The sequence below is a fragment of the Equus quagga genome, chromosome 11, assembly GCF_021613505.1.
Source record: "Equus quagga isolate Etosha38 chromosome 11, UCLA_HA_Equagga_1.0, whole genome shotgun sequence".
In the NCBI taxonomy this organism is placed as follows: domain Eukaryota; kingdom Metazoa; phylum Chordata; class Mammalia; order Perissodactyla; family Equidae; genus Equus; species Equus quagga.
Window position 1 is genome coordinate 30,945,235 of NC_060277.1, and position 14,361 is coordinate 30,959,595.

The 14,361-nt window shown below is 33.5% G+C and overlaps 1 protein-coding gene across 2 annotated transcripts in view; it reads right to left on the reverse strand.

Moving 5' to 3' along the window:
* The window catches only part of GRIK2 (glutamate ionotropic receptor kainate type subunit 2), a 610,822-nt gene that overhangs the window by 23,322 nt on the left and 573,139 nt on the right, over positions 1–14,361 (reverse strand). For both annotated transcript variants that reach the window (XM_046676126.1, XM_046676127.1), the window contains exon 14: positions 11,359–11,584. In XM_046676126.1, coding sequence (XP_046532082.1) covers positions 11,359–11,584 — 226 coding nt within the window. The remainder of the gene's footprint in view (positions 1–11,358; positions 11,585–14,361) is intronic.

Genomic DNA, 14,361 nt, shown 5'->3' on the forward strand with positions numbered 1-14,361 from the left:
GTTTTCTGAATGAACTTCCTCTCATCCAGATAAACTTCTTCTGCTCATCTTTCTCTGTCTTTGCACACTTATCCTTGGCTGTCTCAGAGATATCCAGGATCTCTCCTCTTTGGCACCATAGCACATTGCATAGCATTTGATACATCACATACTAATGTTTTTCTGTATCTCTTTCCCAACTAGTTGATGATATGAGTGTCCTGAGGGCAAGGACCATGTCTGAATCATGTTTTTTTACATTAATTTTTACATACACAAATATTACTTAGCATAGGTGCTAGATGGTAGACATATAGTGGTGAGTAACATAATACGAGCCCTGCCCTTGTGAAATTTTCAATGCAACAAAATATACATACATTGAATAACTTTTTACAGGTATGATGAGCATTATAAGAAAGAACACAATATTATAAAACCATGTAACAGATGGAACTACATTAGTCTGCTGAGTAGGTACACAAAAAGTGTTGCATTACTTTGAAAATAGGGTAGGGACAACAACTCTTTTTCTCTTTGGCTGCCTTTTGCCGACTTCCCCTTTATTTTCTATCTATATTCATTCCTAGTTTAGAAAGGTATATATGGGAAAGGAAAATGATAATGAGAGCATCCCACACCCATTTTGTTCATTTCTTCTAGATAGAGGATAGAACTAGGTATAAGATATCAGGGTTATGGTGGAATTGAACCAAATATAAATGCCACTGTTAATGTAGAAATGAGAGAAGAAAGGTAAAAAACCATGAGGTAGAGACTATACAGATTTAGAGAGCAAATATAAGTAGATATCAAGTGGATGTGCCACCAAGGACATTGTTGATATAGTAAATTGTAAAGTTAAGTCCCTATATTCAAAATCAATAAATGGCTTAAATTGGACGGAGACTGTTGTTTCCTCTGTCATAGACTTCAGAATGCAATGTCTTTATGACCTCTGTAGAAAGTAATGTAAATGCATTCTACTTGAAGGAATATTTACAGAATCCTCAGGAGTGTATTCAAGTATCTAAGATCACAAAGGGAGATGCTTATAGGAGGCACACCAAATATATAAATAAAAAAATTCAAATTACAGGGGCTAGCCCTGTGGCCAAGTGGTTAAATTCACATGCTCCACTTGGGCGGCCTGGGGTTCACAGGTTCAGATCCTGGGCACGGACCTACACACTGCTCATCAAGCCATGCTGTGGTAGCATCCCATATACAAAACAGAGGAAGACTGGCACAGATGTTAGCTCAGTGACAATCTTCCTCACCAAAAAAAAAAAAAAAAAAATCAAATGATAGGGTATGTGTCTTAGCCACTTGCCTTTTATTCATATTCTGATTATTCTCTAACATGTGAAAAAGAATAAGAATGCAAATGTTATCGGTACATAATGAAAAAATAAACTAACTGATTCTGACATGTTTCATATATATTAGTTAAAAGTGGCTGGTGAAGTAGATTTGCAGTCACATTTCTTCTCTGGTATTAAATCATGAAACTGACACTAAGTATGAAAATAGAAATAGTGTTATCCTAGAAACCCTGCCTTCCTTGCAGTTTTTCATCTGCATAGTCATCATTTGAATAGTGGTAAGAAAGAAAATGTCAGGAATACTTTCCTTACTATGACGTCTTTGGTTCCAAATCCAGTATCACATTTTAATTATAAAAGTTGAACCATTTTAAATAAAATAATCATCCTAGTAAATCATCAAGAACCCCAAAATTGGGAAAGAGGATAATTTTTTCAAGAGAATAAAGTACCCCTCCTTAAAGGGACAGTTCAAGTCCCCTTTTCAGTTTAGCCTGACTGCTTTGGTCCTCACTGAACTCTACCACTCTGAGTCTCTGCATTATATAACAGACCACTTATTTACATTGTATTTCCCCTATTTCGTGTCACGTAGAACCAAACTAAAATGGAGTCACCTACATCAGGGACAAAATAGAGAAGGTCAATGCAGGTGCATAAAAGAAAATTAACCTAACCTTACAGGAATTTACAGCTCAAAAATCAGCAGAAGACACCAGCAATTCCCAAACACCAAGTCTGTTTACACCATTGCTGGACATCGTTTTTCCCCTGACTCAGCTACACTGACGCAACTAAGAAAGAGACCACGAGGCAAGCAATCAGCGGAAAAAGCCAGACGACTTCTGTATGTATTTATCCCTAAAAACCCCTTAGTCTGTGAGCAACTTAGAACTCATTGCTCCCGTAGCCTTGAGTTTCCTGGCTTGCAGGCCAAGACTCTTGCAATAAACTCATCTTTCTGCTTCATTTTATTCAGGGTGTAGGGTTTGGCTTTTGACAGTTACATTCGTTTTTCCACATTTGTCTCTGTAAGAAAGGCGATGATGTATATCTGTATATTATGTTCATTATTTTACAGAGCCAAGCAGGTTGAAGAGTGATAAAATTTCTTATAAATTGACCAAATGCAAAAGCAGCATACATATTTTTAGAGATAATCTTTTCTGAATACATCTTGGACTCTGTTTGTTAAACACTCAGGAAATGTTTGGAGAAAGAAAAACTTCATTTTACTTATCGATATAATGCCCTACAATAGGAAATTTCTCATCTTTATAAAGTAGATATCAATCATTTTCTTCTCCAAAATGATGGCTACTTAACTACAATATACTGATTGGCTGAGGGTAAGACCCTAGTTAGTTTCCATAGGAAAAGATTTTTATTCGGTTAGGAATAGGTCATATTAACAATCCACCTTATCTACAATATAGTCAATATTTCTGAATATATAAAGAGAGAGCAAAAGGGGTAAGATATAAGTAAAAGCCACAAATACATCCGTTCAATTATTATAAAACATTTCTTCAAAACTGCCTTTTGGAATTCTTTAGGGTGCCTATGTTCTGATCCAAACACTATAAATACAATATGTTTATTCCTTATCACAATCCAATTATGTAGACATGATTCTACCCATTTACAGAGGAGGATGCTGAGTATCAGGGAGGCTCAAGAAATTCACCTGGGACACCTGGGAAGCTCAGGTGACACTAGGATTTGCATAAAGGCCACATATTCTGTACAGCATTCTAAGAAAACACCCTTTACATGAGCGTCAGGAAATGCAAGGGTTTTATCTTTGGAATTTAGTACTTACACATTTTACCTCTATGGTCTGACTAATCTTTTTCTTATAAGAGTGATTCATTGATCTTACTTAGTTCTGCTAACCAAAGTATGACAGTCTGGCATGGTCAATCTGGCTAACTAATCTATTATAGAATTTGAACCCATGGCCTTGGACTAATGGGCACAAGACACTAACTAAAGGAGCTAAATTATGTAATGTTTGCATGTGAAATCTATCAGAACTAACTCTGTTTTCACAAGAATTATCCATTTATGCATTATTTGGGTACCACTTGGTCAACATTTACAATATTAATGAAGGCTGCTCATACTGGTGCTCACAATTCATCAAATTCCCTCTGAAAGCTTCCTAGATTCCAGCATGCAGGTTGTTGATGATGTCTGTGGAGCTGACATAGCTTACTGAGACTCTCATCTGTTTTCAGTGACATGAAATCTAGACTTTAACAAATATGCCAGGAATGTACAGCTTTTCCAGTTGTAATTTGACTTTTTTTTTTGTTTAATTCAGGCTCTGAAAATTATTAGATTTCGATTTAGTCTTGCAAAATCACTTCACCAACATTAAAATTATGCTGCTTATGCACTGAAAAAATAGAATGCATTTTAATGGAAGATTTGACCTGCAGAAAGATGAATAATTTGCATCAATTTTGGAGCATTATGTTCAACTAATGAAGACAAATGTATTCATTCATTTCAGTAGAGATGAAGAACTGAAGGCCGGCAATTTTATGCATCTATAATGATGAATATTACAGTACTTATTATATGATGAATTGGGAATTCTAGAAATGGATGGTGAGCAAAACAGGGAAAAAACATGCTTCTCATACTGATTTCTGTTTTTATAAACACTGGCATCTGCCTGAAACAAACAATAGGCCTCCCCTAGTACCAATTCTATGTTTTCACTTCATCAAATAATGAGAAATAAAGAAGGAGTGAAATCTCAAGCATTTTTTAGAAAATAGAAGCGAAAGAAAGAAATTTCACACTCTTAACGTGTCAACGTGGCACACTTTTATCATTAGGAGTCAATGACCTATTGTAACATTTTTTACTTTAGGCCGATTATGTGCAAGGGCATTATGAGATAAAAGTCACTTGAGAATTATTTATAGGACTACTGCTATTTTGTATCTAGTAACATAAAATATGTTATAAAACATTAGTTTATAAAGTTAACATTAAAATCCACTTATGACCTAAGAACGCATCCTAATATTTATAATTATATGAGTAAATATGATAGAAATAAAATATATACCATATTTTGTGTGTGACAAAACTGTCTTTAAATTTAACCTTAATATTAAAAGACATTATAAATATATTCACTTTACATTTATATTTACATTTCCTTTTACATTCTTCATGTATTACAAATATTTCAGTAGTTCTATGACTATGATATGACCAATTTAATTTGGATTTTGTTCACAGAAATATTCACTGACTATTTGAAACTTACTATTGATTTAACCCCACATGTAAAACAGAAACACATAAGATTATACAAAATATTAGCATCATTGACAATGTGCACAGACATGAGCACGATTCTCTCCATCCCCTTCTCAGCTGACATATATTTCACTTATGTTATTAAAGTTGTGAGGAACTAATAAATGAATGAAGCATTGCCACTAGCTCATTGTTAAAAATAGAAGTAGTTTTAATGAGACCCTTCAGTTTCTACCTAATTGAACACAGCAAAACAAAATAACACCAACTGGTCCGAATGGATCGTTTCTAGACTGCTGCTTTCCTATCAGCTCATGGACTGCTGAGTCTGCCTGGTCCTCAAAGTGCAATATGCACTCAATATTTGAAAGAAAGAAATCAAGAAGGCTTTTAGTATGGGTGGTCAGAAGGGAGGCCACGCAGCTCAAAATGGCATTAAGTAGAAATGCTCCCTGTTCCGATAAACACAGTATCACCTATGGTGAAATAAGAGGCAGGACTGCAACTGATCACACATTTTAATATTTCGTAATGAAAACTGCTGTAATTTGCTTTTTTGCTTTACCCCATACAGCGTTGTGTGTTTTTTTTTAATTTTTTTAATGAAAGTTCAGTTAACTTATAAGTAAGAACACGTACAATCTCAAAGATCTACCGTACAGTAAAGACCATATTAAAATAACATTGCCACACTCAGGAAAACTATGAAAGGGAATTAATGTCACCCCAAGCTTAATTAAACCAGCTTATGCTTATTTAGCATTTACCTTCACATCATTGTTGATTGCTCCACTAAGGTATTTTTGTGTAAACAGAGCTTCCCTAATTAAATAGCTTCTATCTGAGTCATTCAGCGATTTCACAGCACACTTTGGGCAGTAATCACACACTCGGAGTGATGAGTGGTGGTGGAGAGGCCCCTAGATGAATCACACGGGAGGAGGCCTAGCAGGCTAAGAGGATGCATGGACTTTTTTGGGGAAAAAAAGGAAATATGTATACTTTTAAAAATATTTCTGATTTTCCACTCCAAAAGAGACATTTTCTGTTTTAACCTCCTGTGCTTAACCACGTATGCCTCTACGATATCTGGAAATCAGAGCAACAATAAAAGCAAGGAAAAGGGAGTTCTTCTCTTTGATCACGTTTACAATAATAGTAAAGATAAAATCTTCATTACGGGTTATGGCTCCTGCAGATATAAACTCAAAATCCTAGGGAATTTCTGACACTGCTCTAAATTTCCAGAACCTGAGCCCATACTGCTCTGCTTTGAATATATTTATCTCATTAACTCTTGCTGGGAAAAGAGCAAGACCTCAAATAACATTTTTTCACACCTAAATGCATTATTTTTTTTGTCTTATGATTAAACAAAATTTTAAAACTAAGTAAACATAATGTATTGCAAATACTCTTCAATATGCTTGAATATTAAAAGGCAAATGCTAATTAACTAGTTGAGAAATGCAGATTATGACATTCGTTGAAAGTTTATGGGAAGTCAGAATCTCACTCAAGTACTAGAGTTGCTTGTCATCATGCTTATTAATGACTAAATAAATATAAATAATTCATGAAGCCATATTTCTAGCAGAGGTATGACATAGCAGATCATAAATTATTGCCTGAAACGTCTTCCTCAGAAGTAAAGTATTTGAGGGAGTGAAGTGTGAAATACCTCTTTCTAGATTATACTTCTTTGGTGAAGTTTTATAACAGAATTGACTCCTCATAATGTACACAGTCTCAAAATCATTTTAATTTTATCCCATGTTACAAATGAATAAAATATACATCACTTGAGTTAAGAATTTAATATTATCATGTCAGACAAGAAAAGTTATCTGAACAAGAGAAACAAAAAGTATATTGGAACACCTGCAGGTGAGTGATTAGAATATTCATTCCTTTAAACCTAAAGTATTGTGTTCAAATTTGTCTAATTTAAAATTAGGCTAAAAACAAAATATACATTAAATGGGTTAAATAATTTTGTTAGTAATGATGAGACATTTTAATAAATTTAAATTCAATATTATTTGACAGTGAAAATAAAGAAAAATGTTCTAAGATATTCTTCCTGATCTATAATTTTGCTATGTCAAAGAATTATTCAGGTCTTTTGAATTTTAATTAATATGTACTGATACTTTTACATTAAAATTTCAAGGAAGTCCTTATAAAAATTAGAAATTTATCACGTGGTACAGCCTAATTTTAAAAAATTCATTTTATTGAAAATACTAATCTATTACACTAATATACCACACTAATCTACACACTACAGAGAAATGATTCCACTTAGAAATATAATCCAACTTGATTTCTACAAGTTTCTCATGACAGTAACCTTACCAATATCAATGAATATTTTTGCAATAGCTCAGCTTTCTTCAGAAGGGCAAGAGTTGATCTAAGCAGCCACGAGTTGAAAAGATAAAAGGAAAAAAATCTTCATCCTAAGGCTTATAGTTTCATTTGTTTTATTCTCTCATCTTATGTGTTAGATAAGCTTTAAATGAGAGGAACTAGAGATTCCAAGTGCTATACTCAGTATTTCCCTCAATTTAAAAAGTTACATTAAAAATATAGTTTATGTCTATTAATATCTTGAATTATTTTACATTTTCCTTAATAAGTCAATACCTTTCAGTAAACAGTGTCAGGGGTAGGAAGGGATCAAAAATTGCTCTTGGTATGGTTTCAATAAACTCTAACAGAGAGCTCCCTTAGAACTGATTTGACTATAGTATCTTTCTTTTTTTTTTAACAGTTTTCACATCTGAAACATCCCAGTAGGTTTTTCAAATTTGTATAATATACTATTTTGACTTACTTTTAGCAAGCAGTTCCTCAAAATAAGACAGTATGATAGAGACATTCCTGGCATACTGGTACATTGTATTTACAAAACAAATAAGCAAACCAACAAAAAACTCAAGTTTAAGATTTCATATTAAGCATAAGTCAAAATTATTTATTTTAGAAATTTTGAAATCAGAGTACTTTTATCTAATTGTCATTAATAAAAAATATCCATGCTATACTCCAAAGTCCTCACACATCCTCCCCAAATCTTACTCAATCCTCACTATCCTGGATTATTTGTTTATTTAATGAGGTCATCACATTTCATAATGTAAGATGGCAGGCTTATCATTAGCTCTAAAAGTTATTTGTTTTCTTCGTTTATAAACATTGCTGCACTATCCAGATGTAGAATTCACTTGTTCTAGAAATAACAATTGAGGGTCCACAGAGCCCGGGCACTTTTGTTGAGTGGACTTTCAACAACAACGAAGAGACAAAAATCTCTGCCCTTCTCCAGATAATGCAAACCAGCAGAGGATGGGAAAAATATACAGGAATCTCATTCCTCTCAGAAACAACATGGAAAAATACATTTATTTGCTCCAGCTCTTTCCAGATGAAACTACAAGGTAACGAGAGCCTAACAAATCACTGCTTACACCCTTCAGAAGTGTTTAAGAATGTGTCTGATTTTTAAATTTCTTTGACATCAGCTAACCATATTTGTCCACATAGTCTCTAGCCCAATTTAGACCAAACTCTGGGAATCTGTCAAGCATATTATCTGAAAAATTATTATAAGTTTAGCATTTAAATAGAGCCTAGATTTTCCTAGTATAACCCTCTCATATGAATAATCAAAAAAAATAGAAATCTAGAGGCCATAAATTTCAAGTGATTCATCCAAGTTCACAACAAGGGACAAGGCTAAATCTAGAATATAAGAATGCAAAATACTACATGATGATACTTTCTAAGAGCACATTATCAGCCTCTTTTCTAAAGTATAAATTGCCTTATGTAACTTCATAAAATGAGCACCAGTACATGTGAAAAGTTAGCAAAGTTGCTCATCACAAATAAATGGCATATGAACTCACGAAGTTGTTGGGCTCGTTATGTAATTCTTACCAAGGGAAGAACCAGAGCTGATCTAACTATGCAGACTGCCCTGGTTTGAGCGCTCCATCAACACAAAACTATGGCAATAAACCCAAGCCGTACTGTGAATATAAGTATAATTTAACACATTTTGAAAAGATATGCTCCTCAAGCTATAATTAAGAAAACTCCATTTTTATACATTTAAAATATATTAAAATTAATTATAAAACTTATGAATTAACACATACCTTGGCATACCAACAGCAAGGCTTTGGGAGGTCTTTGCCTGGTGCAGGCAATAAAGGGGGTCATTTATTGTGGAAAATTTAAAAACAACAAAAGCATCAACCGTCCCCGTGCACTGGCAAGTCAAAACACGTCAAAAATATAATATTCTTCCCTGAAAACATCTTTTGTCCAACTAAGTTCTAAACAATCACTGTTGAGTTTTAACAACCCAACTCTTATTGAGCTTTGAATTAGCATATGTTTATTTCTTATTCTTGAATAAACATTGCATTCTACTTGGAAATTAATTTAGAGAATTCTCATTGTACATTTCAAACCCAAACCATGTGGGCTCAGCTACACTTGCATATTTTGGGAGTAAGAACTCAAGGTTCGGTTTTTTTTTTCACTTCCACAATGACTGTGGAATCATTATTTTAGTATACTGTATAAATGCAGGAATACATAGTATTATAGGAGCTAGTGCCTGGAATTCTCGCAAAGCCAATTCAAACTATTTTGAACTACAAGGAATTTCGGAGGACTTTATGAAATGTGATAGAACTCAATGTTGAATATTTTGATGAAGTCATTATGGTAGAAAATTTTTGGACTTCCTAGACATGTGAAAGTTGCTGGAAATGGTTCCAAAGAAACAAAAACATGCATCATATTGCAGCATCTGGACTTGATTATGAAATGGGGTTTTCATGAATCAGTGCCCAACTTTCTAACTATTGTATATACGTTAGTTCATTTGAAGGAAATTTTTCAAATTAAAATTAACAGAATTATGAGTGATGACAAATTGATAAATATGACTATACTATTTATTAAACCTGAACACACAAAAATTAGTTTTGATCCAGTCATTGACAAATTTGCAGAAGTTAAGGCTCAAAAAATATGGTGTTATTTTTTATTTCTGTGATAGGCCAGTTAGTAACTATAAGTATTTTTCCCTTTCTTTCAAAAAGAACATGGATGTAATTAAAACATGTTAATCTGTTCTTTCTTCTTCTCACACAGTATTAGTTTCCTGTTACTGCTGTAACAAATTAACACAACTTAGTGACTTAAGACAACAGAAATTTATGATCTCATAGTTCTGGAGTTCAGAAGCCCTAAAAGTGAGATGTCTGCAAAGGTGCATTCTTTCTGTGGCCTCTGGGAAAGAATTTGTTTCCTTGCCTTCCAAACTAACTTCTAAAGGTCCCCTGCGTTTCTTGGCTTGTGGCCCCTTCCTCCATCTTCAATGCAGCAGGCAGAATTTTCAAATCTCTCTTAATATCTCTCTCTATACCTAAACAGATAGAGAGAGAGAGAGATCTTTTCCCCTCCCCCATCACAGTCTGAATGTTTGTGTCCCCCCCAAATTCATGTATTGAAACCTAATCCCCAATATGACGGTATGTGGAGGTTGGGCCTTTGGGAGGTGTTTAGGTTCTAAGAGTTGAGCCTTCATGAATGAGATCAGTGTTCTTACAAAAGGGACTCCAGAGAGATCCCTTGACATTTCCACCATGTGAAGACACAGTGAGGAGGCAGATCCTCATCAGAGACTGAAAATGCTGGCACTTTAGTCTTGGACGTCCAGCTTCCAGAGCTGTGAGAATAAAATTTCTGTTGTCTATAAACTGCCCAATCTCTGGTATTTTTTTTGTTTTGTTATAGCAATGTTACTGGGCTAAGACATTCTTTCTCTCACTTCTTCCATCATTATATCTCCTTAACTGTGACTCTGACCCTTGTGCCTCCTTCTTCAAGGACTATTTTGATTACATTGGATCCATCTGGTTAATCTAGGATAATCTCCCAATCTCAAGATCCTTAACTTAATTATATTTGCAAGGTTCCTTTTACCATGCAAGGTAACATATTAACAGGTTTTGGTGATCAGGCCGTGGGGGAACCATAATTATGTCCACGACATGTACATGTGTACTGTAGTATTATGAACTTATTCCTTTATTAATATACTCATTATATATATTCATGTATATTATACATATACATGAAATTCAATAAATCAAAATTTTCACTGTTTGTCTTTTCTGGCAATTATTATCCTTTGTTTCATTTCATGATCATTATGGAAAATAATTTGTTATATGGAAGAAAGGAGATGATAAAAATAATTAATCCTGGCTGTCAAATATTCTAGGTATGTTATTGCTAAATAATCTGCTATATGACCTTCTCTTAAGTAACACAAAATAAATATTCATGGGAACCATTTGTGGCTTATTCTTTTAGTTAACTTTCTAAGTTAAATACTACACTGGTAAGCCACAAATCTGAAAAAATAGAGTCACAGAAACTTAATTTTATTTATAAAACATGTTTTAAATGTAGGATTGATAAGATTCTTTAAGGGGATATTGTGAGATTTTTCAACATTGATAGAGTAAAAATGTTTACTAACTATTTTGGTAGATATCAATTTGTCTTTTGTTGCTTATCCATTTAGAAGCAGATGTCTAAATTGCTTCCCTGATTTTAAACGGTAACAGTTAACCTACCAAGATGCATTCATTCGTAATGGCATATGGAGGCACTGTTTCACCCCCTTCACATAGCAGCTAAGATTAACGAGCAAAGAACAAGTGGCTGACATAAAACCTACCCATGGGGGTGCCAACGCCATAACCTTTGGAGTCTATAAGGCCGCCAATCTGTGTCAGGTTACAATTCCGCTGGGTAACAAACTCGATGGTCGTTGACTCCATTAGGAAAGCGTAATCAGAGGTGAGGACTCGCTGGATTCCTTCTTCATTACTTTTGACAAGCACTGACTGCCTCCTGCTACTCATAAAGGCCCACATTTTGTCATATGTGGAGATTTTTGATTTCTGGGGAAAAATAAAATACATAAGAAAGATATTCCTTAGTTTCCAGGTGATCCTACAATATTTAGATGGAACTGACTATATTTAGTTTACTCATACAACCTTATAATTGTACTATTAACAATAGTGATGTCTAAACAAAAAAATAAAAATCTGTTTTTAAAAATTTCTCATAGCAATTCCTCATCATTTTTCCAGATATAGTTAAGATTTATTTAACAAATATATCAAAAATGTCTTAATGTTCAAAAATGCACAGCTAGTAAATCATAAAAAGCAATAGAAAAAAAGAAAAGAAACAAGATTAATACGGAGGGTCTTCTGTGCTTGTATCTCACATGAGTATCTCATGTGTATAATTTTATTTTCAACATTACTATAACATTAGTTTGGAAGAAACAGACACTGGACACCGATTGACGCTGTAAAACATCACGAGGTTTGTTATTTTCTTTTCCCAATTTGCTCGACTATAAGACAGATGTCACATTAACCCCCAAGGATACACAAAGATATAGGTTGAAGAGATGAGAAGAATTTGTCACAAATAAGAATGCTATGAATAAGGATGACTACATTTCCACTGAGACACAATCTGGACACGACAGAGCTTCTTTTAGCTTGCCTCAGGACAACACGAAAACTATCATTCAGGTCAACTCGCCAAGTAAGGATTCCTGGACCAATGAAAGTGATAGTTTTTAATATTCAACTGAAAATTCTCAGTAGGGCTTTTCTAGGATTTCATTATCAAAAGAAAGAAATAGGTTTTGTTCAGAAGGCACTGGTAAACATAAACATGAAAAAGGTTAGCATCTGCTTATGGAAATCTCATCTGTGAAACCCTCACTCTAGTTTAATTCTTAAATGAAAGCAAAAAAAAAAAAAAAAATACCGAAGCTATAAACACAAGGAGGATAGTCATCATACTGGTTACACTTTATAAAAAGTCAAAACTATTTTCAAACAAATAGATATGCAATCTTTTTACAGCTTAAGCATGCTTTTAGTTCTGCATGTGCCAGGTCATAAATGTGATATCACTACTACTTTCATTAAAAGGCAGGTGCACAATAACATTTAGAAAACTTCGGGCACTATTCCAATGATAAAATGGGAAGAAAACTCCTAAATTTACTGGGGAAAAAACTAAAGTTACAATGAGTGTTTTATAAAAACAAGTATAGCATTAGGGTTAAGAGAGGTTAGAAATGCAACAATTTGCTCACCAGTGAAACCAAAGCATGCTAAAAGGCCAATGGCTTGAAGTTTCAGAGAGAGCAGCTAAAACACCTAGAATAAGATTGTTAGGATTACAAATTTGGGCAGCTACAGCAGCATGTCAATTGTGTTCAAGTAAAATAATGAAATGTTGGAAATAGAAAAGAGAAATGGAAGGAATATTTAAAGTCATGATGAAATTTTTATTGGCATAATTAAGACCCAAGAGTGAGATTTTGTGCAGGCTCATTTGGTCATCCAAATCAGTAACACCACGAGGATAACTAGAACAAGTCAAATTCCTTTCAAAGATAAAAAACTTTTCTCCTGATGTTTTGGGTTAAGTGAGGACTAAAAACAAAAATACAATCAAAATTAGAGCTTACCTTCCGATCAAAGGGATTTTATGTAAAAAAATAAAATAAGACATAGTTTTTGATTTAGTGAATCTGTGAGTCATAATAGATAAACACAATTCCATAAATGATAACACTAAAAATTTATGTAATCAAAACTGTGCACCTATCTGTTGACAACTTAAAATGTAACCTCTTTCAAGGAGAGTGATAGTAATATCACAACATGGTTGTACTCTCTGAGGCTAAAGCTGAGCAGAGAGATAAAGTGTACAAAAAGTTACTTTTGCCTGTATGGGCCATAAATTGCCTAAATTCTCTGCTTCGTTTCACTTATAAGAACATCAGCAATCAATATTTTATTGCTTCAGCTACCTGATCTCCAACTCACAATAACAGTTTCCACCAGTTGATGAGTTAACTTCAGTAAAACTTGAGGACTAGTATTTTTGTTCCAAAGAGAGGGGGAACATAATTTTTGCAATGACACTAACTATGTAAATAGTACAATTATGTCTTTCTATTTTTTTGGTATTAAGAGTAGCACTTTCTAATTGAAACATAATATAACACAAACAATTCTAAAGAATAGAATTACATTTTTCAACAGCACATAAATGTATCCGTTATTAATATTTTGCTGTGGTGGATGTAGTAAACACATCAAATTTTTTTCACACAACAGAAAACCAAAAACTAAGAAATATTTCTAATCTGTTCTTTACAAATTTGTAGCTTAATGTTAAGTTAATGTGAAATGTAGTATTATGTTACATTTGAAATGTCTAATCTACAACACTATCCTTTGATTAACAAAATACGTTTTCATATAAAATTCCTGGAACACTTCCCTACAATGATTTTTAATTTCTGTGAGCACTTCCTGGAAATTACTATTTATACTCATTTGAAACTAATCATTTCCTGTCTTCCATTGTTATTTCTCTCTTATTGATTTATTTCTAATTTTCAGTAATCCATTGTCTATGATTTTTGTACCGCTTCACTCATCTTTTCTGTCTGCAGAAGATAGAGGTATTTTTATTATTCTTATAATTATAGAATAAGTTTAGATGGAAAAGTCACTCAAATTGTTTTGTTTCTTATAATAAAAATAAAAACCCTAATAAGAAAGATTTCAATTCAGAAATATTGACTCTGCTGGTCACACACATTCTATGTGGCTTGTTTGCTTCTTTTGTT